The sequence below is a fragment of the Bubalus kerabau genome, chromosome 22 (assembly GCF_029407905.1).
Source record: "Bubalus kerabau isolate K-KA32 ecotype Philippines breed swamp buffalo chromosome 22, PCC_UOA_SB_1v2, whole genome shotgun sequence".
NCBI lineage: Eukaryota > Metazoa > Chordata > Mammalia > Artiodactyla > Bovidae > Bubalus > Bubalus kerabau.
Window position 1 is genome coordinate 53,891,530 of NC_073645.1, and position 22,979 is coordinate 53,914,508.

The 22,979-nt window shown below is 60.2% G+C and overlaps 2 protein-coding genes across 4 annotated transcripts; one reads left to right on the forward strand and one right to left on the reverse strand.

Annotated features, from left to right (window-relative positions):
* Nucleotides 1–916: 916 nt before the first annotated feature.
* On the reverse strand, nt 917–18,254 carry TUBGCP2 (tubulin gamma complex component 2). 2 transcript variants are annotated; one of them, XM_055561021.1, is made up of 18 exons: nt 18,115–18,254; nt 15,333–15,515; nt 13,680–13,775; nt 12,850–13,026; nt 11,861–12,020; nt 9,460–9,667; nt 9,088–9,287; nt 8,636–8,825; nt 8,406–8,551; nt 6,878–7,058; nt 6,324–6,504; nt 4,408–4,580; nt 4,134–4,262; nt 3,826–3,946; nt 3,251–3,394; nt 2,930–3,058; nt 2,131–2,294; nt 917–1,155 (listed from the first exon to the last, which is right to left on the reverse strand). In XM_055561021.1, the coding sequence occupies exons 2-18, from the start codon at nt 15,480–15,482 to the stop codon at nt 1,020–1,022; spliced, it is 2,685 nt and encodes an 894-aa protein (XP_055416996.1). In that variant the 5' UTR covers nt 15,483–15,515; nt 18,115–18,254; the 3' UTR covers nt 917–1,019. The 2 variants fall into 2 exon arrangements, with proteins under 2 accessions (XP_055416996.1, XP_055416995.1); XM_055561020.1 differs by having other exon boundaries at nt 13,680–13,808.
* On the forward strand, nt 18,228–21,736 carry ZNF511 (zinc finger protein 511). Of its 2 annotated transcripts, none has more exons than XM_055561025.1 (6): nt 18,228–18,432; nt 18,683–18,756; nt 19,033–19,249; nt 19,396–19,520; nt 20,619–20,753; nt 21,432–21,736. In XM_055561025.1, exons 1-6 carry the CDS (start codon nt 18,280–18,282, stop codon nt 21,508–21,510), a joined length of 783 nt encoding a protein of 260 aa, XP_055417000.1. In that variant the 5' UTR covers nt 18,228–18,279; the 3' UTR covers nt 21,511–21,736. The 2 variants fall into 2 exon arrangements, with proteins under 2 accessions (XP_055417000.1, XP_055417001.1); XM_055561026.1 differs by having other exon boundaries at nt 19,048–19,249.
* The last annotated feature ends 1,243 nt before the right edge of the window (nt 21,737–22,979 follow it).

A 22,979-nucleotide genomic window follows, 5' to 3' on the forward strand; every position in this document is an offset into this window, starting at 1 on the left:
AACATGGGCCAGAGCCCCTCCCACCACAGAGGACCCGGCCACCAAGCCCACCACCGCCCCCCGCACCACCTGCCCCAGAGGTGTCTCAGGAGAGCCCAGTGCTGAGCCCAGGACAGGGATGAGGGCCTCGGGGCCAGGTGGGAGGCCAGCAGGTGCCCTCAGGCAGACCCTGTGCTGCAGAAGCCCCACAGGACCCGGACTGGCAGACAAGCCTCCTTGCTCCAGGTCATGCCTACACACAGCTCAGAAGAGGAAGCTTGAATCCAGCCCCCTGTTCGGAGAGTGCCCTCTGCTGGGCACAGCCAGGCCGAGCACCGCCCCACCCCCGTCCCTGGGGGAACCTGGGCATCCATCCTCTGCCAGGGGCCCCTGGAACAGGTGGTCAGAACTGGATTTTGAAAATGAGACACACGGAATTCTGCAGGAAGGGGCAGCAGGAAGATGCTCACCACCGGACACACCCAGGACACTGGGCTGGGTGGGGCCTCCCCTCAGGCGGCAGCCCCAGGCTGCCCTTGCACCCTCTCGGCTGCAGGCTGGTGACTCACCCACACCCAGGCGGCTCCAGCTGCGGACCAGGGGCTGTGCTGCCCCCTGCTGCCCGGAGCCAGCCCCGGCCTGAAGGACCAGTGTGGGCTGTGCTGCCCCTGCTGCCCGGAGCCAGCCCTGGCCTGAAGGACCAGTGTGGACACCACACCGGGTCTCGCCCGGCCCGGCACCTTGGTGACCATCCTAAAACTGCTCTAAGGCCATGTGTTTTCCCTTTGCTTTATCTGAAGCCAAAAAATTCTTCCAAGTAACTCTGCTCCATCTGGGAGAGGACGGCAGAGACCACGACGGCCCTGCCCTGTGCCTGCCCAGACCAGCAGATGCTCTCGGGTCCGAGTGTGAGCCCAAGAATGAGAGGAGACGAGTGTGGGCGCGTCAACTTTATGTTTGGGCAGAACACACGGCACACACACTCCAGAGACGCTGCAGAGCCTCTCCCACGGAGGCTCGGCCGGGACAGCTGGGCACTGTCACTGCGCGGGCACGGCCACCCTGGGCGCGGGGGCGGGAGGCCCCCTCGGGCCGGGCACGGGGGGTGCTGCCTTCTGGCTCCTTTCTGCAGATAGGCGCTCCAGTCGCTCCGTGTAGAAGCCGTTGAAGTCCAGCCTGTGGGGGAAGCAGGTGGGGTCCCCAAGGAAGCCTCAGTCACCCTGGCGACCCCCTCAGCACCCACGGCGAGGCCCAGGCCACTCGCGTCACCAGCACACGTGCACACACGCGCACACAGCCCGAGCGCCACCTGCGCCAGCACCAGTGAGAGCAGAGCGTAGAGACGAGAAAACACCCAGGGCAGAGGGGACAAGAGCCTCCAGCCCTGGGACCCGACAGCTCTCGGAAGCCTGGACCCCGGGACGTCAGGGCCCTCGGGCGGAACAGAGCAGTCCCAGCAGCTGGCTGAGCCAGAGGCCACCCAACAGGAGCTTCCGAGAGCAAGGGCCACCCCTCCTCCCCAGACCTCACTCACCGAACCCCGCATGAGCGGGCCCACCACGTCCCTCTGAGGAGCGGAAACTGCTGGCCCAGAGCCGCAGACCCCACTGCTTGGCCCACGGGCCCCTCCCGATTCCACACTCCTGTTCCCATCATGCCTGCTGCTCGTCGCTCCTGGGGTCACAGGCAGCGCACCCCATGGGAGCACCGTCACGGCCACAGCCCTGGAGGCGTGGCCACCTCGCGTGCTCACCATGGCAGGCAGGGCATGGGGAGGGCAGCACCTCCTCACTGCCTGTCTGGAGACAGGGTCCTCCCTTGTCTGGTCCTGGCTCAGGGAGCAGCAGCTGATGTAGCTGACCCCGGCCTGGCCCTCGGAACACAGACCAACTGGGCTGGGGGAGGTGCTGAGGCAGCAGCCTCACGCGTGCTGGCCCACGTGTGCACGCACGTGAGCACTCACGCAAACACACCCTGATGGATGTGTGCACACAGACGCGCGCACACGTGTGCACACCCAGACGGCCTCCTTTCAGCAGGTGATGGGGATCAGCACCAGCACACGGGGGCAAGGACGCGGCCTCAGGCCCTGCAGCTCAAGGGGCGGGAGGGCACAGGGCAGTGCAGGGACTCGGCGCAGCGGGGGCCCACCTGGAGATGACACTGGCCATGCCGTGCTCGCAGTCGCTGGTGCTGTAGACGCTCAGCCGGGCCAGGAGGTCGAGCAGGTGAGCTGAGAAATTCTTATCAAATTTATTGATGGTGGCCTCGAAGCTGGACGCCAGCTGTGGCGCGTCCACATGCTCAGCCAGGCACTGCAAGACACGGTGCCCCCGACAGCTCAAAACCCACTCCTCGTTTTAAACAGAAGAACACGTCTTACAGAGTCATCAATAAAAGGTAAAAAGGGCATCGTACAAATTCCTGAGACGGGAGGACCTAGGCGCGTCCAGGCAGGTGGCCCTGCGTCCCCAGCACACAGAGCCAGGAGCCAGGACGTGGACCGCGGGGCTTCCTCAGGGAGCTCAGATTTTCAAGCTGCCCCTAGGCAACTGGGCAACCTGGAAGTGCCCGCCTGGGTCACCTTGCCTCGCCCGCCCTGCAGGACACACACCTGCACCTGATCAGGTGCCCGACTCTGCCAACTAGACGGACTCTGTTCAGGGGCCACAGGGCCCAAGCTCCGAGCTAACTGGGCCCCGTGAGGTGTCCCCACAGCCCAGCCTAACCATACACCCTTGGATGACACAGCCCTGCCCCGGGAAGCTGGGAAGGGAGATTCTCCACGGCTTGTGTTTGGAACGTAATTTAAAGAGTCTTTTTATCAATCAAAGGCAGGCAGGAATGGAAGGACATAGCAAGCAGGCTTCTAAGTGCTGTGACCCGAACACTGTGTCAAATGCGAGGTGAGGAAGGAGGCCGTCGGGGACGGCCGCGTGGCACCACCCACCTTGCGGGCGAGCTCCTTGCGGGTGCGCTCCTCGGCCCGCTCAGCCTCCGTGGGAGGCCCCTGCATCGTGCCGTGCTCCAGAGTCAGGCGGCCCAGCTCACTGTCCAGTTTCATGCTCTGCGTGAATCTCTTGGGGGTCGGAAGGAATGCTCGTCAGCCACGACCAACCTCCACGAGTAAACGTAGCCCCTGCGTGGCCAGGACGGACTGCGGACTCGGGTCGTGGCTCCCGCCCACCCCACACCCACCGCCCCACGTCCCCCGCTCCCCGCCTGCCCCACACCCGCCCCGTGCCCGCCGCACGCCGAGTCCCGGCGGCACCTGCATGCAGTTGGTGAACATGACGCACACGGACATGAGCTTGGAGAAGACGCGCAGCAGCTCGGGATTGGTCAGCATGCAGTCCTTGAGGCAGCCGTCCAGGAAGCTGGCGTGGTGCCCCAGCACGTCGTCGATGGTGGAGGCCTGCGTGGGAGGCACTGTCGGGCGCCCGCGGGGCAGCAGCGCGTCCCCACGGCCGCCACGCGTGCCGCGCTGCTCCGCTTCTAAACAACCCTGGGGCCTTTAGGGAAAACCTCCAAAATGCTGCTGAAAGAACACGTTTAATGTGCCCCACAAGGTCTAAGATTTTGGTTTTTAAAGACAAAAAACAGTGCTCGCTGTGCTTTTGGTCCTGGAGTTTGGTGACGTGACCTTCTTGGCTGAAGGGCCCCGGGCCATGGATGGGGTGCCCGCCCAGCACAGAGGCTCTGAGGGAAGGACGCGCTCCTCCAGCAGCCTGAGCCCAGGAGTCCTGGGCATGTTGCCTCCCCTCCTGGGAGCCGTGGGGCCCAGGCCTGCCTCCCCGACCCCGCTCTGCAGACCCCCAGGCACGGGGCGGGCTGGACTGAACTCACAGATCTCAGGTTTTTCTCGAGAACGTGCCAGGTCGGTTCCATCACCTCGAACATCATGTAGTACTGGATGTTCTGCACGAAGTTGAGCATCCGCTGCCGCAGGGTGAAGGCGCCCGCAAACCTGCGGGCGAGGGCGTCAGCAGGTGGCCTCCTGCTGCACCCACGCCACCCGCCCCACACCCTGAAGGGGCCGGGGTCTGTCCCGCGTGCACGCAGCACACACGCGGGGCGGCGGAGGCTGTGGGCGCGTGCCGCAGGTCTGTGCGGGCTGTGCACGGGGCCAGCCCCGCCCGCGCGCCAGCACGCACCACTTGGCGGAGTGCAGGGAGTGCTGCTTGGCCGTCTTGTTGCTGATCCAGACGCTGCACAGCTGCCGCTCCACGTGCTTGCAGTAGAACATGTGTCTGAAGAGCATCTGGTAGCGCGTCAGGGCTTTCCTGTGAGCGCAGGACAAGGCGGCTCCAACGGGCGCTCGGGAGCTGCTGCTGCCCCAGGCACCCCACACGAGGCTCGTGGGGCAGAGCACGGCCCAGCAGCCAGTAACCCCTGGGGCACGAGCGGGCATGAGAGCCCAACGCGCACCTGTTAATGATCAGAGACAGGGGCCACTTGACCACATAGTCGAAGGAGAAGGCCTCCAGGCCGCTGAGTGTGAGCTCGGTGGGGTCAGCGTGGACCACGGCTTTCTCCTGCTTGGTCTCAATGGCCAGGACCCGCAGCAGCTGGGTGATGAGGTCGTGAGGCATCAGGTCGATCTTGGGGAAACGGACAAACAGCATCACACCCTGCCACACCCACCCCGGCATCATGGCTGGACAGTGAGCCCAGAGCCAAGGAAGCACCCCAGACACAGACTCTAAGTCTGGCAGATGGCTGAACGCACCAGACATCCACTGACAAACTGCTTAAAAAACTAAACCACTTCCCAAGAAAGCAGAAGAAAGAGTACAGAGAAATTACTTTACAAACACCCCTGACGGTATCGACGAGAAAGAAGGGCAAGAAGAAGCCCCGACTCGTGAGTCACCGCCCGGCCCCAGCTCCCACAGGCCCAGCACGGCAGCCCAGGCAGGAAGTGCAGCCCCCGCCTCCGCCACACACTCGAGGGCCTCCCACGCGCCCGTGATGGTGGATGGTTAACTGTTAAGAAGGTTGAGAGGACAGAGAATGACGACAAGAAAGAGAGGGAAGCAGCAGCAGGAATTGCAGGTGAGCACACACATCGTCTGCAGAAGCGGGCCCAGAACACTTGTGCTGCCTCCCGCCTGGGCTGCAGCCCCGCTCGGTGGGCGGCCCAGTGCCTGGGGACAGAGCGCCAGTGATGCTGGTCTAGCTGGGCACTGGCTGTGCGCTCTGACGCAAGAATCTGACTCCAGGATCTTTTATCTACCTCACAAGAGACCCCAAAAGATATGGAGTGTGAGCTGAAGGCCTGAGGGAGACCTGACACCCTGCTGTCCACAATGCAAACGCCCAGGCAGGCCAGGGACGGATGTGAGCGCAGTGGGCTGACTGACCCCGCAGGGCATGGCCAGACACTAAATGCGCCCAGAACATGCCCCAGGACAGACCACAGGGGAAGCCACGAAGACTCAATGAGGCTGACAAAACAGGAATCCCAGCACGCCCTCAGACGACAGCAGGGTGACATCAGAAATCAACATGATAAAACCAGACAGCACGAGCAGAGAAAATGAAACACGATCCTAAAAACAAATGGGTCAAGGAAGAAATCACAAGAGAAATCTGAAAACACCATCAGACGAATGGAAATGGAGACACTACAGCCAACACAGCAAAGCAGAGCTGCGGGAAATCCAGAGCCACAAACGCCTGTGTTAAAAGAAGAGCCTCAAGTCAACAGCCTCACTCTACAACTCAAGAAACTAAATAATAACAGACTAAACCCAGAATCAGCAGAAAGAGAAAGATAAGAGAGATTAGAGCAGGATAAATAAAACACAATGGAGAAAAGAGAGGAAACCAAGTTAGCTCTCTGAAAGATTAGCGAAACTGACAAGTTTTTAGCTATATTCAACTAAAAAAACAAGACACACATTATTACAAAGAGAAATGAAAGTGGGGACATTGTCAATTTTACAAAAATAAACAGGATTATGAGAACTAATTCCTACACAAATTCCTAGGTACACACAAAGCACCAAAACAGACTCAAGAAGAAACAGAAAATCGGAACAGACCTGTAACGGCGGAGCAGACGGAAGAACGACTCAACCTGCACAACACAAGAAGCTTCCAGGAAGAATTAGAATCAGCCCTCCTGAAACTTCCAGAAAATGGAAACAAGCACCCATCTAGCTCCATGCATGAGGCCAGACACTACAGAAGACGAAGGCCAGTGTCCCTGCCCAGCGCGGATGCAGACACCGCAGAGACCCACAGAGAGGCTGGGCACCCACAGCCCGAGACGTGTCCCTGACAGGGCCCGGGCGCTCCTGGGAGCGCCCCCGCGGGGAGCAGTGCTCACCAAGGCCCACCTTAAGGTCATCTTTGAAGGGGTCGGTGTTGGCGGTGCTCATGCGCAGGGCCAGCTCCAACAGCGCCTCCAGGCGGGTGGGCGTGATGTCGTCCACTGGCTTCTTCAGCTCTTCCTCTGTGAGGTCCATGAAGTGCACGAAGAAGTCACCCTGGTCCATGAGGAAGTAGCGCTTGATGGACCTGCGGGCAGGGGAGAGCCCAGGCTTGCCTCGTGCTCCCCATGGTGGGTGCCAGATCACAAGGCACTGGGTGGGGCAGGGAGGACATGCGACCGTAGAGCCCATGAGTGCCCCCACCGAGCAACACACTTACACGGGCGTCAGAGGTCAGCTCAAAATGAGCTCAAAGGAATTGGGGGCGTAGGCCTACTACGCCAGGCTGTGCAGGAGATGCCGCCAGAACGGCACAGAGGGGGCTGCAGATGGGCCTCTGGAGGGCAGGGAGCCGCCGAGTTCGTGCACCTCAGGTGGGCCATGAGCCCCTTCTACCCAGGAGGAAGCCACGCACCTCAGATGGGCCGCGAGCCCCTTCTCGCCAGGAGGAAGCCACGCACCTCAGGTGAGCTATGAGCTCCTTCTCCTCCATGAGGAAGCCCAGCAGCACCTTGCTGGCATAGCCAAAGGCCTTCTCGATTTGCTCCACGTACGCCCGCTCCTTCAGCGTGTAGATGACCTCTTTGGCCGCCGGACAAGTGACGTCATGACCACATTCTCTGACCACATTCAGGTATTTTCCTGGAAAGGGAGAGAGAAAAGCACATCGAACTTTTGCTGCACAAGTGACAAACTGCAGGCCTGAACCCGAGAGGCCGCCGCCCCAGCGCTGGCCAGAGGTTGGGAGCAGAACCAACTGGGAGAGAACAGTCCCAGAAACCACCGCCCGCCACACCCAGAGCAGAGGAGCACGGTACAGCCGCCACCCACTGAGCGCTGCGACTTCCTGCGCGTCCTTACCCCGGACTTTCCTCATCGAGGCCACAAGAATCACCTCAGAGAGCCAGACCCTCCACCACTTCCCAGCCCTGCCCCCAGCCCAGCTCTCAGAACCAACGTCAGGGCCCTGGCTGGAGCCTGTCTCTAGGTAACACACGTGTCTCTATACCAGGTTCCTGACCCACAAGGTGATGCCTAAAAACACCGCCGGCCCAACAGGGCCTGTGCCCTTTCCTGCTTTTCCTCTGCTGGCCTGTGATGCTGGGAGAAAGATGACACGTGCTCTGGTCTTGCTCCTGGTTCACCACTGAGCACCTAGAACCCCCTCACCCCACCTGAGTTCACGCCCACGAGGGGACTCCTGGCCATCCCTGTAGACCTTCAGGAGGCAGGCCGGCGGCCAGAGGGACCAACCACACGGCAGGACAGTGAGACCCTCGGCCCATCCCCCGATACCTGGGGAGGGGAGGGGCTGGAGGTCAAGTTAGGGACCAACGGCCCACGAGAGGACCGGTCGTGCCCTGTCCTGGAACCTACGTGATCCCCCTACGGGACGGGCTTGGGGAGCTTCTGGGCTGGTGAGCATGTTGTCCACCTGCCAGGAGGGAGGGGCACGCTGGCCCCCAGCTCCTCGGGGACAGAGACTCCCGAGTTTGGGACCCTCCAGACCTGCCCTGCAGACCTCCTCATCAGGCTGTTTGTCCGTATCCGTTACAACATTCTTTATAGCAGACCAGTGTATCTGCTAAATAAAGTTTACCCAAGTCTAGGGGCTGGCATAACAAATATCAAACCTGGGGAGGAGCCCGGGACCCCAACTGGTGGCCACACTAAAAAGACGTGCGGTGGCCTGGGGACCCGATGCTCATGACGGGGGTCTGCTGGGGCAGGCCTCGAGGGAGCCCTGATCCTTGGGGGCCACACTGGCCCGGTGCTTAAGTGTCAGAGCCGAGCTCATGGGGGGGTCCCCTAGCTGGTGTCCATGGGGGCGCTGGGCACCGGCTGCTGTGTGGAAACCCAGGCGCCCGGGGTCCGCAGCAGGGGGCACCGGCTGCTGTGTGGAAACCCAGGCGCCCGGGGTCCGCAGCGGGGGGCACCGGCTGCCGTGTGGACGCAGGCGCCTGGGGCGCTGCGGGGCCCGGTGCTCACCCGTGCTCAGCACCTTGCCCGCCATCTTCTGCAGGAAGGACGGGATGTGCCGCTGCACCACGGTGTAGCGCTGCTCCCAGTACTTGTCGTTGTAGTCCTCCTGGATCTTCTCCTTGCGCAGCTCGTGCTCCTCCACCATGAACTCGCTGCAAGGCAGGGCGTGCGTCCCCGGGCGTGCAGAGGGTGGGGGTCCGCAGGGCCGCTACCCCCTCCCACAGCCCCCCGCCCACCTGTACGGGTCGTCGATGATGCCCCTGTAGATCCACTTCTCCAGGATCTCAAAGTAGGGCACGCTGGCGGCCGTGGTGAGGTACAGACACAGCTCCTGTGCCTGGCTGTCGCCCGTGTAGCTGAAGCTCCGGTCGTGCAGGAGGCTCAGGGTCGCTCCCCCCACACACTCGCCTTTATCCACCGAGGTGGCTACCGGGGAAAGGGCGGCGCTCAGTGCCGAGAGGGCCCCTGGCCACACTGGGCGAGAGCCCTCAGCTCATCTCCCACCTTCTCAGGGGACCGGTCCTCTTTCTGGGAGAAATTCAAACTATGAAGCTGGGGTTTCTAGAAACTCCCAGAGCTTTCCTCTCGCAAATTCATAAAACACAAAGCTACACGACCTCCGACCGCTTGAAAAGACCGGAAGACAAGCACCTTGACCCAGGGAGTCCCTCCCACCAGGCCCTCACACCTAGGGAGGCCAGGATGTCCACGGTGCGCATGGCTGGCTGGATGTAGAACCAGAGCTTCTGCAGAGACAGCAGGCCCTGCCGCTGCAGCTGCTCCAGCTGTGTGACCAGGATCAGGTACTCCTTCAGCAGGGTTCTCATGGCGGCGGCCAAGGCATGATTCACCTGCCCGTACTCGAAGGAGGATTTCTCCTCGATGAACCTGAGAGAAGGTGGCCCTGAGCGTGAGCAGCGTCTCAGGAGGGATGGTCCGAGGGCCTGTGGGCGCCACCTCCCGCGCTCCTTTGGGTCTGCCGGCCCCACAGGGAGGCCGGCCTCTCCGCAGCAGGGCTCCTCATGCGCTCTCCAGTCACTGCGGCAAGCCGGGTGCCTACCTGGTCACGGTGGAGTAGCTGGCGGCCACAGGCAGGATCCTGCTCACCAGCTCTCGGATAGACAGGTCCAGGTTGGGGTCCACGAGGAAGGTTCGGCTCTGCCTCCCCGTGAGGGGCTGGGCCGTGATGTACCTGCCGTCCACACCCACCAGCACGTACAGCAGGTCCTCCACTATGGCCGCCTCCTGGGAGGCCAGGGGCAGCGTACCTGTGGGTGCAGACACCAGCAGGCCTCGCCTCCAGAGCCCCGCTCCACTGGCCTCTCTCCCCACCCACCTCCCTCTATGTAACTTCCTCCAGTGCTGTGAACGTGAAAACCAAGGTGGCCGCCTGGGTTAACCGATCCCGTCAGGGAACCAAAGGCTGAGAGTCCAAAACCACCACCAGCAGAGGCGCTGACCACCCAACAGCGAGGGACCACATGACGAGTCAACCTGACGATCAGAGCCTTAAAGCAAGTAAAACCCTCCACACACAATCGCTTCATCTTCAAAGTGACAAAGTGCTTCTGACACGTCTTGTGCTCACAACACTCACAACCTGGTGAGGCTGGGTCGCTCAGAAGGCCGGGACCAGGCTGTGCCATGGGAGGGACAAAGATGGGCGCCACGGTCACCACGTGGCCAGGAGGAGACACCAGGGAAGCTGGAGCCCGTCATGGATGCGGAAATCAGGAGAGGGACATCAGAAAGCACGCTGGGCCACACGGGGCACAGCAGATCCCTCCTCACAGACGGGGTCCCCCAGAAAGGGGAAACTTGAGAGCCTGGAGCTCTGGCTGAGGCCCCAAGGCAGGGGTGGGGGCCGGGGAGGGGTGAGGGACAGAGCCACGTGCTGCTCAGACGCCAGGAAACTGCCTGTGTCTGCAGGACATGAGCCCAAGGCTCGGGGACCCAGCAGGAACCACACACACAGTTAGAAGCGACAAGGCGCCTGTGCCCACGGCCTTGGGAACAGGCCAGGAATTGTGAAGACACGAGTCTACGCCGTCCAGCCATGGGCGGGATGGCCCAGACAAGCAGAGGGAGCTGGAGGCTGGCGTGAGGAGGGACAGCCTAGCCATAGGCGGGGGGCATGCCTCTGCTGTAGGAAGGGACTGGGGTGTCAATGTGACTGGGGGGGGCACCACGCAGCTGGCGGGGGACGCCCAGCAGGGCTGCTGCACGCCACGCGAGGAGGCAGGGCCCCCCAGGAGAGGCTTCATCAGGGGGACAGCAGGGAGGACCAAGGATGACTGTGATGCTCACAGGCATCTTGGCACGGATGGCACTGGGGCCTGCGGTGCCAGGCCAGGGCGTAACGGAGGCCAGGAAGGTGACACAGGGCTCGTGGGACAGACGCCGATCTCGCCAGCAGAGCCCATGCAGGGTGGCTGCTGGAGGGAAATGGGCAGGCCACCTGTCCTGGCCAAGTCCTCCCTGAAACAGCATCACACAAGGTGGCCTCAGGAGCCACCCTCAGGCACAGCTCACCCCTCCCAGCAGGCAGCACAGCAATCCCGCTACAAAGAAAACCTGCCACATCAAACCCTGTGAGCCCGCCCACCCTAAGAACCAGCGCCCGGCCGCCTCTGCTTTGCAAAGCCGCACCCCCACCTCAACCCAGCAAAGCCTCCCCAGAAGGTTCCAAGCAGCGCCTCACGCGGTCTTGGAACTGATCAGTCTTCTAACTGATCCAAACGTGCAAATCAACACTCACAGAGTACACGACCTTGGGGAACAGGTTCTCTCAGGGGTTTTCCTATGAAACCTCTTTGGATCGTGTTGAACGTGCAGACACCCCAACCAGCTGCCCCAGGAGGCAGGGCCCCAGGCTGCAGCATCAGAGCCCCCCACCCCGCTTCTTGCCCTTGGATGTGGCCCTGGGGACCAGGCTCCATGAGTCCCGCCACACGAGACCGCTGCAGGGCAGGCTCCTCTAGCGCCTGTGAACACGGCCATGCCTCCCGCCCCCGTCTCCCCTGTACACTGTGAGCAGGAGGGCAAGACTCAGCTCTCTGCCCCCAGGGGGTCATGAGACGTGGGGGAGGGGCACAGACACCTACACGCCCCAATGCCCCATGGTGCTTGTGGCCAAGGCCATCGCCCCAATGGCAGAACCTGCAGGGACGTGACTCACTGTCGAGGAGGAGGACCCTGGTGATCCCGCCGCCCCCAAGTCTGCCCAAGCCCCAAGACACACACGCTCCTGAGAGCTGGGCACAAGCCAGCCCAGACACTGGCACATCACTACCCACCAGTGGAGGGCAGGATGTGGAGGCCAGGGGGTACCGCGTGTTGCCACATGGCCGAGGGCAGCAGAGGGCCTGGGGGCGGTATGACGCCATCCACCCATCACCTCCGAGGAGATCAGCTTCCCTGTCCCAATGAGGCCCCACTGTCCGAAGCTGTGCGTCACCTACCGATGGGCACAGCTGCATCTGTGCTCGTGCCCGAGCCAGTCAGGAAGTCCCCGAGCAGCGTGGGCCTCTCGTACACCCACGCTGGGAAGACTGGGAGGCGCTGTCCTGAGTTTTTTTTGTTCTGCTTGTCTCGAAGCATCTTTCTCGTGAGTTCCAGAGACTGGTGGGGAGGTTTTTAAAGACAGAAAGAAAACACACACCTTTAATACAAACACATAAAATTAACACACGTACTGTATGAAAAGACACATCCCTAAGCACGTGTGAAAACAAACACATGTGGAAGCGAAACACATGTCAAAGCCCATCACGGTGAGGGGGCCGGGGCCAAGGTAGCAGGCCCCGAGGTAAAGCAGGAGCCCCTCCAGCACACAGGTCCCTGGACCCCTCAGCGCACCCTCATAGCTTCCCCTGGTCCTCGGTGTGGACCCGAGCTGCCAGCTGCGCAAAGTGCCCAGTGAGAGCTTGGCCAGAGAAGGGGTGTTCGCACCTGAGCCCCCTGGGCTGAAGCAGGGAGACACGGCCCCGCTGGCACAGGCAGGGAGCAGTGGTCCCCGAGGGCGCCCCGCTTCCAGAAGCACTGGGGCGAAGGGTACTGAGGGGGGCAGGGCTGTGAGGAGCCACAAGGTGCTGGACACAGAACGTGCCCAACCCGCACAGGCCTGCGGCTCAGACCTCAGGGTGTGGTTCTGAAGGGCTCGAAGGCCCAGAAACAAGATGGGGGGAGACACCCGGAGAGCCGACCAGGGCCAGAGACAGTCAGAGGACCAGTAAGAAAGGGAGATAGAGCATCACCTCAAACCAGCTGCCCATGTCCCCGAGGGAGACAGAGCCGGGTCCATGCTGGTCGAGCCCACAGCACAGCGGGCAGCAGGCGCCCCCCACCCCCAGGGCGGACCAGAACCTCTTGCCCGGGGCCCAGGACCCCATCCCAGAGCCAGTGCCCCCAGGCAAGTCTCCACAGGCCTACACCGTGGCCACCTGCTCACCTGCTGCCACGTGGGGCCCGTGGCCACGCTCCCCAGCTGCTTCCTCAGCTCCTCCAGCTCCTGCATGGAGATCTTGGAGGCTGTGGCAGGGGCGCCGAAGCCGGCGGTGCTGCCGGCCGCAGCGCTGGCCGCGAGCTCTGCTCTCTCCTTGGCGTTCTGCTGCAGGTACTGCAGGGTCTGAAAACACGGGGCCCCAGCGTCACGCTGGCCACACATGGCCGCCCTCGCAGGGCACGGCCACCCCGCCGCCCTCCCACAGCTCGGCCTGCGGGTCCTCCAGCTGCAGCCGGGTCTCCTCAGGCTGCACGCCACGAGCTGCCACGTCCCCAGGTCACCGGACAGGACCCCACACCCATTTCCCATGGCTCAGCCTGTCCTCTGCAGGTGGCCGGCCTCCCTTGCTGTGCGAGACCACATCCCTTCAAGGGTCCCAGTGTGGGGCCACCAGGTGCCCCCGAACAGACCCTGGGCCTCATGACTCGAGAAGAAGCACTGACCAGCCCCGCACACCCTGGGGCCACAGCTCACACTCTTCACGTGCATGTCTCAGTGTCACAAGTAACACACGCTCAATTTAAGACAGGAAAACAGACTAAACACGGACGACACAGCCCCTCAGCCCCAGAGGTCACTGGAAACATTCCCTGTGCTTATCACCATCAGGACCCACTTCCTCTCGGGTGCACGTGAGTTATCTCAGTGCCACGGGCCTGAGGCTGAGGGTCAACAAGGGGCCACCACCAGGGGAACAGGAGAGAACACGGGCAAGGCAGGTCCCTGCCCACCCGGCCCCCAGGCTCCGCCCGCCCGGCCCCAAGCCCCACACACACCTCCCTGTCCTCCGTGAGCTTCGACAGCAGGTACACCAGGGGGTCCAGGTTCCTCGTGTTCTTAGATTTCAGTTCATCGTATTTCTTCAGAAAGTCCTCAGGAGTACGAGAAAATTCTGCTATTTTAACCTCAAAAGCATATTCAGAGTGATTTAGAGACCAGAACCAGGAGCTTTACAAGGCTGTGCAATAACTAACCTCCCCCCAAAATCCGGAGATGAAACAGTTGCCCGTCTCTGAAATAAAACTAAAACAATCTGTCAGACTTGCTATCATCTCCTCTGTGGTTCCCTCACTTTAACTTTCCTAAGCAACTGACAGCCACATGTTTTTGTTAGTAGATTACGCATCTATTCTTTACATTTAACTTTATTCCCTCTGGAATTCATCACTATACACAGGTTCAGGAGTTACGTGTTCTCACCGACCAATATGCCCCCCTTTATAGGAGATGTCACTGTGTGTTTTCAAACTCTATTCTACTCAGTAAGTTTTCTGAGTTATCCTTGTACCGTCATTAGGCTGTCAAAATAAATGAACTCTCACGATGTTTTGTTTTAAATGTTCATATTTACTTACTTGGCTGCTCAGTCTCAGCTGAGGCAGGCAGAGTCTTTAGTTGTGGCATGTGGGACCTAGTTCCCTGACCGGGGATTGAACTCCTTGCACTGGGAGTACAGAGTCTTAGCCACTGGACCACCAGGAAAGTTCCCATAGTGTTTTTAAGATAGACTTCAAAATTGTCTTTTACAGAAAACCTATGATTTTAAATTGCACGGTATTTGAATTTTTAAAAATCCACTTTAAAATGATTTCACTGTGGCTAAAGCTGGGAGCTTGCTTTTCCATCCAGAAGAGAATCTGTGCCATGACGTGAACAGAAACCAGGACCATCTGGGCCTCCAGACGGAGGCCAGGCTGCAGCTCGGTGCGCTGCAAGCCTTCACTCACTGTCAGTGCACCTGGCGGGCAGAGGGGCCGTGAGGAGCCACCGGGCAGAGCTGGGCAGAAGCGCGGTCCACAGAGCGCATCTGACATCAGACGGGCACCACAGTGGCCATCCAGTGAGGAGGGTGAATCTGTGCCCCACACAGCCCTGGGGGCGGGACCACCTCACCCACACAGCCCTGGGGCACGGGACCACCTCGGCCCACACAGCCCTGGGGCACGGGACCACCTCACCCACACAGCCCTGGGGCACAGGACCACCTCAGCCCACACAGCCCTGGGGGGGGGGGGGGACCACCTCAGTCCACGCAGCCCTGGGGGACGGAACCACCTCAGCCCACACAGCCCTGGGGGACGGAACCACCTCACCCAGCCCAGCCCTGAGGGCGGGACCACCTCAGCCCACACAGCCCTGGGGCATGGGACCACCTCACCCAGCCCAGCCCTGGGGGGCGGGACCACCTCAGCCCACACAGCCCTGGGGCACGGGACCACCTCACCCAGCCCAGCACAGGGGTTCGGGACCACCTCTCCCAGCTCGCCTCAGCCCACACAGCCCTGGGGGGCAGGACCACCTCATTCAGCCCAGCCCTGGGGGGCGGGACCACCTCACTCAGCCCAGCCCTGGGGGGCGGGACCACCTCAGCCCACACAGCCTGGGGGTCGGGACCACCTCGCCCAGCACAGCCCTGGCGCGACACTCACCTTGGCGCTGTGTGCAGACACCGTGGTTGTGACATACGGGGTCCTGTTCTTCTGCAGCAAGTCGATGTAGACCTCGGCACCATCTCCTCCATGCACCCGCAGTAGACTGAGCAGCTCATTGACATCGTGGTGAATCCGAAATTCACTCATGATTTTGGCTCTGAGACATCACAATGTGCTCCCCTAAGGATAAAAAACAAGCCATTTATAAAGACAAATCCCTATAAGTAAAAAAAGTTTAAAGCAATCAAATTTGTCAAAATTGTCAAAAATGTCAGGTTTTGAAAAACCAAACTCATATGAGCTAGCCTGGTGGGCCCACAGCTTCCCCGGGCAGACCCCACTATAGCCTGCACTGACCAGCCTGTGGGGCCCCTTCCTGGGGAGGCCCTTCCATCCCCCTGCTGGTGCGAGCTGTCTCAGTGGGCAGCTCTGGGGAATCGGAGCCCTGACTCAGAGCTTCGGCGACTGCGGCCAGTGTCCAGGCTGCTCCCCCGCTGGGGGCTGGCACACGCACAGAGAGTGGATGCGGCCTAAAGGCCTGGGCCTCCTTCCTCTGGGTGACTCCAGCCTCACACGGCCCTGGGCCAGCGCGGAGCTGCTCCCTCAGCTGGCAGCCAGCACTTTCTAGCCCCAGCTGCGCAGACACAGCGGCCCCTGCCCTTCAGGGGTCCTGATCACACAGGGAGCTCTGCACAGGCCTAAGCCACTTCCCGTCCTGGCTCCCGCTGCGAGGCCCCAGCTGCCGCTCTGGTAACCAAGATGCTGCCTCTGTTCGCCCAGGCCAGGTGTTCACATCCACCATGCAATGTAGCTGGATGGGTTTCCCCTTCAGTTCCACCTGCCCTGTCAACCAGATGTCCGAACGTCTCCTCACTGGATATATAACCTTCCAGGTCAAAACTGTAAATGAGATCCCGCCAAGCAGACAATGGTGGTCTGCATGGGGACTTTTGTTCTCTCACCGATGATCGGTCCAGTTAGTCATTATTATTAACACTAAGAGAACGACGGACAACTAGATTCAAAAAACAAACACGAGCAGGCTTTACGTGCTTCACATAAACGTTTGAACAACCTATGCAGGATTCATAATTTGGGATCATGAACCACAGGAGACCCTTGGAAATTACAGGCAAGATCATTTCTGATTTTTATGAGAAGGTCTTTCAACAGATCCTCAAAGGCTCCGTGATCCTAAGAAGATTAGAACCACTGTGGCAACAGGTCCAGTAAAGTCAAGCTGTGAGTGAAGCCTCAGCTGGGGGAGCCTCAGCACATGCCCACAGTATGAGTGTTGATTTGTAACCACACAGAGAGAGAATCTACCCCCAGGTGACGGAAAACAAGCTCCCAGCACACGAACATCAGTCATCAGACAGAGACATCCAACACTGGCCAGAGGCAGAGTATCTCCAGACAAGAAAGCCAGCAGCAAGGGTGAGCTGGCACGCAAGTAACCAGCACATGTACTCTTCACATCAGGAGGTGCTCACAGGACCACGGTCAAGGGCCTGAGGCATGGCGGGGCAGGGGCTGAGGCTGAACCGTGACTTGGGGCTTCCAGGCTGTAGGACCCTGGACGAAAAGCTAGTCCTCTCTAAGCTTCTTCTGAAAGGGGGTGAGTACCAGATCCTACTCACAAAGCTGTCGTGGAGATATAATATGGCTCCTAAGAGTCGGCACTGTGGCTATCAAAAGAGCAGAAATGAACACTGCTGCTGCTGCTGCTGCTAAGTCGCTTCAGTCGTGTCTGACTCCATGCGACCCCAGAGACGGCAGCCCACCAGGCTCCCCCGTCCCTGGCAAGAGCACTGGAGTGGGCTGCCATTTCCTTCTCTGGCCAGTTCCTGGAAACGGCTGTTACCTGAGAAATGGAAAACTGGCCATGTACCAGAGCCAGCACCCTAAACCATGGTTACCTTGTAACCAGTCACAGAGAGCAGTAAGGAGGCACTGGAAACGACAAGCAAACCAGAAAAGAGCACAGAGCTCTCACGGGGCCTCTTCAATTCCAAGGGTTTTTACCCACATTCTACGAGATCCCCAAGGACTGGGGGTGTCCCATAACAGCAGGCCTGAGGACCACTCTGGACACGTAGATGGCAAGGACACTGCATTTGCCACCGGAAGAGACACAAACGGGTGGACAGGGCTGTTGTGAAAAAAACTCACGTAAGCAAACATTTATGTAAAACTACCTTCGTGAAACCTCACATCTGTGGGAGAAACACATCACAAGTACTGACACTCCCAGGAGCCTGGGTTTGGGAACAGTTCCCGCGAGCTCTGCGGCTCTCCCCGGCGGGCAGCACCGCCCTGAGAGGACTTCGGCTGTGGCCTCGCTGGAAGGGTGCTCCTGATACTCCCTGGGCAAGAGGCCGGGGGGCCAAACACCAACCGAACCCCCCTCCAGAGCGCGGCAGCGCCCCGCTCAACACAGCTCTGAGGAGCATCTAGCTCATCTTGCTGACGCTCCCGAGAGCTTCTCCCTGCTGGCCGCCGCCAGCGGACCCACAGACCCCCGTGACAGAGACTGAGCTGCCGGGCGCCGGGGGCTCTGCGCAGCAAAGCGCCACAGCGAACCGTGAACCTCCCCCGGAGACCACTCGGGCTCCGTTCTGCAGCCAAGGTCGGCGCGGAGGCCGCGGCAGCACTTCAGGCGGGAGGCGAGGCGGGGAGCAAGCGCGACGGAGACGAGGGCCGGAAGGAGCCTGCGGTGCTCGGGGCCGGGAAACGGACCCGAGCCACCCGCGGGAGAGCCGCCCCGAGGCCGACTCACCACGGCCGCGCGCCGGAGCCCGAACCGGAACGCGCCAGAGCCCGAACCCGAGCCCGCCAAGCCCGCGGCGGCGGCGGAAGTACCGCATGACGTCACGTCCGGCCCCGCCCCGGCCGGCTCGCGGACGGTGGCCGGCAGGCCCCGCCGCCGCCGGCGCGCAGGGCGATGCAGTTGCCGCCCGCGCTGCACGCCCGCCTGGCGGGGGCCCCTGGGGCGGCCGCGCCGCTGCCCGTGCAGCGCGACTCCCTGGCCGGGAACGCGCCCTTCCGCTTCGCGGCGCGCCAGGTGCGCTTCCCGCGGGAACACGAGTTCTTCGAGGTGCGTGAGCAGAGGAAAGAGAAGGCAGTTGCGGGTGGGGGCGGAGCGGATCCCAGGTGGGCGGGGCCAAGGCTCGGGGCGGGGCCCGGGTCCTAGGGGCGGGGCCGGGACCCGGCGGGGAGGGGCCCGGGCCTAGGGGCGGGGCAGGGACCCGGCGGGGAGGGGCCCGGGCCTAGGGGCGGGGGCAGGGCCCGTGTGGGCAGGGGCCCGGGCGGGCCGGGGTGTGAGCACGCAGAGCTGTCTTCTGCAGGACGGAGACGTGCAGAGGCACCTTTACCTCCAGGATGTGATTACGCAGGTGGCTGCGGAGCCGGAGAGGCCCAGGTGAGCGCTGTGGTCCAGCTCAGGGCCCTTCTTGCCCTCTCCTCACCCCTCCCTCTGCTCGCCCCACCCTGGTGTCTGCCCTGGACCACCGACGAAGCCAGCATGGCTGGCCTCTCCACCAGCTTGCTTGTCCGTGAAGATGTATTTGTAATGAAGGCAGGGCTTGGGATTGCAAGAGAAAATCCGAAGCTTTATCAGCTCTATCCGAAGCCACTTGAGGGGAGTGGTGACAGGGAGCTTGACGTCCTGCCCTCAGAGGAATTGCATCCCCACCAGGCATTTTTCTGCCAGGGTGCCTGAGTTCACCTGTCAGGTGGCCGGCTGCTGCCAGGCATTTGATACTCTGGAGGACTATGAGCATCACTACCACACTCTGCACGGAAACGTCTGCTCCTCCTGCAAGCGGGCCTTCCCCTCCAGTCACCTGCTGGACACCCACATCCAGGAGTGGCACGACTCGCTGTTCCAGATCCTGGCCGAACGGCAGGACATGGTGAGGGATGCTCGCCCACTGAGGCCAAGGGCAGTCATCACAGGGCTTGTCCCCGAGCCGTGTGCCTCATGGTGCTGGAGCCTGGGGTCCAGACTGGGCGAGGCAGTGGTCCCGGGCTCAGGGCGGTGACACTCTTTCTGCTGTAGTACCAGTGCCTGGTGGAGGGCTGCGCGGAGAAGTTCAGGACCAGCAGAGACCGGAAGGAGCACCTGGTAACTCATCACCTCTACCCTGCAGATTTCCGCTTTGATAAACCGAGGAAGGGCAGATGGTACGTGGGTGCTCGAGGAAGCCGCCTTCTGAGCCCAGCAGGCCTGAGAGTGTGTGGACTCAGAGGGTGTGGGCGCCCTCGTGCAGCACCCCTGTCACCTAACGTCACATTTAGTTGTGGGTTAACCCTGTGAGTCAGGAGTTACTAACCGAGAGGGGTTGAGCAGGTGGAGGTGGTTTGTACGTGGCCACTCTGTCTGTAAGGAGGACAAGAAGGGGGAAGCTGCTTTCCTGGGTCTGTGTAGGCGGTGACCGTGGTGCCATCATGGGGTCTGCTGGGTATCCCTCTGAGCTCACGCTTCGCCTTTGCCCCCTCCCCCCCATCACCTCTCCTCCATCCTCACATGGGCCTTGGGGGATTTGTCCTAGGCCATGAGCCATTTCCCGCACATGGAGCCCATTGGCTTTTCATTTGTGCCATCCATTTACAAGCTTGACGACAGAGCTGTATAATATTGTTCAGCATGCGCTGTGGGAAGTGCCCCTGGGAACTGCCCTAAAGTTCGTGTTTTCTATGCCTTTTCATTAACTTATTTTCTCAGGGGAAGCTTTGTAACCATCCAAAGATTGCATTGATTGAAATCATTTTAGACTAAATTGTTGTCCCTAGATAGAACTTTGTTGTTCAAAGTAGAATAATCAGGAGAACCCACTTCAATATGGGAGATTTTTCTAAGACTTTGAGTATAACATAACTCCTTCCTTTCCAAGGAATCGTTTTAAGGAGAAAAAATCATGCAGTGCTGGATTGAGACAGTGGTGTTAAGGAGGAGAAGCTCAGTATTGTATGACTGGCTTTAGTGAATTTCTCACTTAATTGTTGTGGAAAGACACTTAGTACCATTGATAGCCATTGACCACATGACACCATGAAGGTAGTAGCTTAAAAGACGAAGTGTGACTGTCACACCTGAATTCATAAAAGGTGGTGTGTGTCATATGAACAGTCGCCTGTCTTTGTCCTGGAATTCTAGTAGCCTGGAATTACTCTGACAAAACAGCCATAAACAGACAAAACAGCTTTGCAAGTTCACTCCTGGGGGAAGGTGGGGCTGCAGGAGCTGACCCCGGGAGAGCGCTCAGCCTCTGTCTTCCCCAGCCCAGCCTCGCAGGTGTCGACAGAAGCCATGGGGGAGGACCGGGCACCCTCTGAAGGAGACGCCATGGAAGTCTGCTCTGAACAGGCAGAGGCCCACCCAGAACCTCCAAGAGAGAGGCGGGTCTACAGCCACAGGTCAGTACCTGGCCCCTTTCTGAACCAGGTTCTGAACTTGTGCTTCTGGAGAATTCTGGGTTTGATGCTTAGCGTCCCCACTGAGAGAAGCCGTACTGGGTTGGAGAGTTGGCTTCAGGGGGAGATGAAAAGCCTGACCCCCCCCCCCCCGCTGCCCTCGGGTGACCTGGAGCCCTGAGAGCACAGCCTCCCCTGACCGCCCCCTAGGCGGGGATGGAAAGACGCAGGATGCAACTGCCCAGGTTACAACTACCGCCTGTCTTTCTAGTGCTAATGGTGTTTTTGTTGGATTAATTTGATTTCAAGTCTAATTTGGGGGTCAGTGTTGGAGAAATGGAAAAAACGACCAACAAGCCCACCCCGTCTGAGGGAGGACCTGGAGGCCCTCTGCGGCCTGCTCGCGGGTGTGGTCACTCTGGCCTGACAGTGAGCCGGGCCAGTGGGAGAGCAGGGCGGCAGGCTCAGGCCCCACGGGGGGCGGGGACAGGGGGCGGAGCGCAGCCGCGGTGGCCTCGCTGGACGCAGGAAGCGCCCACCTGAAGAGCCCATGGCCGTCCTGCGGTCTGCTGGGGAGGAGGGAGCATCAGAGCGCAAGTCAGGCCCCAGGAGACTGCCGCTGCATTGAGCCGTCTGTGGGCAAAACCGCAGCGGTCTCGTGCGGACGTTTTTCCGTTTCAGGATACCGTCGACCATCTGTTTCGGGCAGGGTGCCTCTCGAGGATTTAAAAGCACCAAGAAGAGAAGCAAGCGCCCGTGATGGTGGAGCCCGGCCCGCGCGGCCCTGCTCCTCCCGGGCCGTGAATAGCCAGCTGACCGAGGCCGTGGGGGATGCGCGGGTTCTGGGAAGGGACCCCTTGTGGGTGACCGGGGTGCGGAGAGCAGCCGCCACCCCGCACAACGCCCTTTGGAGACACGTGGGGTAAACGGTTTTCCTTGAGTGCTGTAAATAGTTTGAGACGCGTGGAGTAAAGGGCCTTCATTTACATTGAGTAAATGGTCATCTTTCTGTGCTGGGTGACAGGATTTCGTCCTCCGGTGGCCACTTCTCAGAGGGGGCGACGGGGTGACAGGTCCATGGGGGCTCTTCCTAGTTTTGGGGAGATGCCCACGGCCCTGGTGTCTGCGCTCGGGGGAGACTCCGCCTCGGGCGGGGCTGCGAGGCCTGCGGAGCCAGAGTGGCGTGGCCAGGAGGGCGGCTCGGCCCGGCCCGCCACACTGGGCTTGGGAGTGGGGACCCACCGGCTGGCTGTCCTCCGGGGCCCGTCCCCCTGAGGGGCCCTCTGGGCGCTCGGGTCTGGGGTCTGGCCAGGTCAACGGGCACTGATCTCTGGCCCCTCTGAGCCCCACGCAGAGCCCTGCTGCCCTGGCTGTGCTTCGATTGTCAGCCCGAAGGTTCCTCGTCTCCTCCGTGCTGTTTCCACCAGTGCTTCCAGTGAAGTTGCTCGTCACCCTGCCTGCCCCACGGGGGGTGTTCTGAACCTGGGCTTTTCTCGCTTCAGATGGCACCTCTACCCCATTCTCGGTTCCTGCTCCTTCTAAAATCACAGAAGCAGTCAGATGCCCTCCCTCTGCCCTCCGCAGCCCTTCCCTGCTTCCTGTCCCTCATTTGTCTCTGCTGCATTCTGGGTGATTGCTCAAGACCCATTTTTCAGTTCACTAATCATCTTATCAGCTGTGTCAGATGTGCTGTTGAACTCATTCACAGGGTTTAATTTCCACAGTTATGATTTTCAGTTCTTTTAAGTCCTATGTTGTTTTTCTGATTTGCTGGACTTTTATAGCTTTTGTTAATCTTATCTTCAACTCATTCTTTTTTAACAAATTAAACTTACTGTACACTCTCTGACTGATAACACCAATATCAGAAGTCTGTGGGTCTGATCCCTCTATCCTTTTTTCTGTTGCCTCACTCATGCTGCCTTGTTTCCTGGTGAATTTTATGACTTTTGGCTGTGAGTTTGTATTGCTTGGAATTGACCACTGGAGTTTCTCTGACATGTCTAGGTTCTAGCTGAAAAAATGAATATTTGTTTCTGCCATATGACTGCAGATCTATGATCTAGGGCCACTTTAAAATAAATTATTAGAAAAATAGATTGTTAAAAATTATTAGTTATGAATTTTCACCCCAATTCTCTTTTCCACCCATGCCCTTTCTGTGTTGCCTTTACACAACCCTAGCCAAAGCAGAACATCTGAGGGATAGAAACTGACCCCTCATTTCAC

Excerpts from the sequence above, each read along its gene's own strand:
- TUBGCP2 (XM_055561020.1), bottom strand. The coding sequence starts at position 15,482 with ATGAGTGAATTTCGGATTCACCACGATGTCAATGAGCTGCTCAGTCTA. Across the intron at positions 8,826-9,087 it reads GGACATCCTGGCCTCCCTAG|CCACCTCGGTGGATAAAGGC; the intron begins GTGTGAGGGCCT and ends TTTCCCCGGTAG. Across the intron at positions 3,395-3,825 it reads TCGAGAAAAACCTGAGATCT|GCCTCCACCATCGACGACGT; the intron begins GTGAGTTCAGTC and ends CCTCCCACGCAG.
- ZNF511 (XM_055561025.1), top strand. The coding sequence starts at position 18,280 with ATGCAGTTGCCGCCCGCGCTGCACGCCCGCCTGGCGGGGGCCCCTGGG. Across the intron at positions 18,757-19,032 it reads GCGGAGCCGGAGAGGCCCAG|GCATTTTTCTGCCAGGGTGC; the intron begins GTGAGCGCTGTG and ends CATCCCCACCAG. Across the intron at positions 20,754-21,431 it reads AGGCGGGTCTACAGCCACAG|GATACCGTCGACCATCTGTT; the intron begins GTCAGTACCTGG and ends TTTCCGTTTCAG.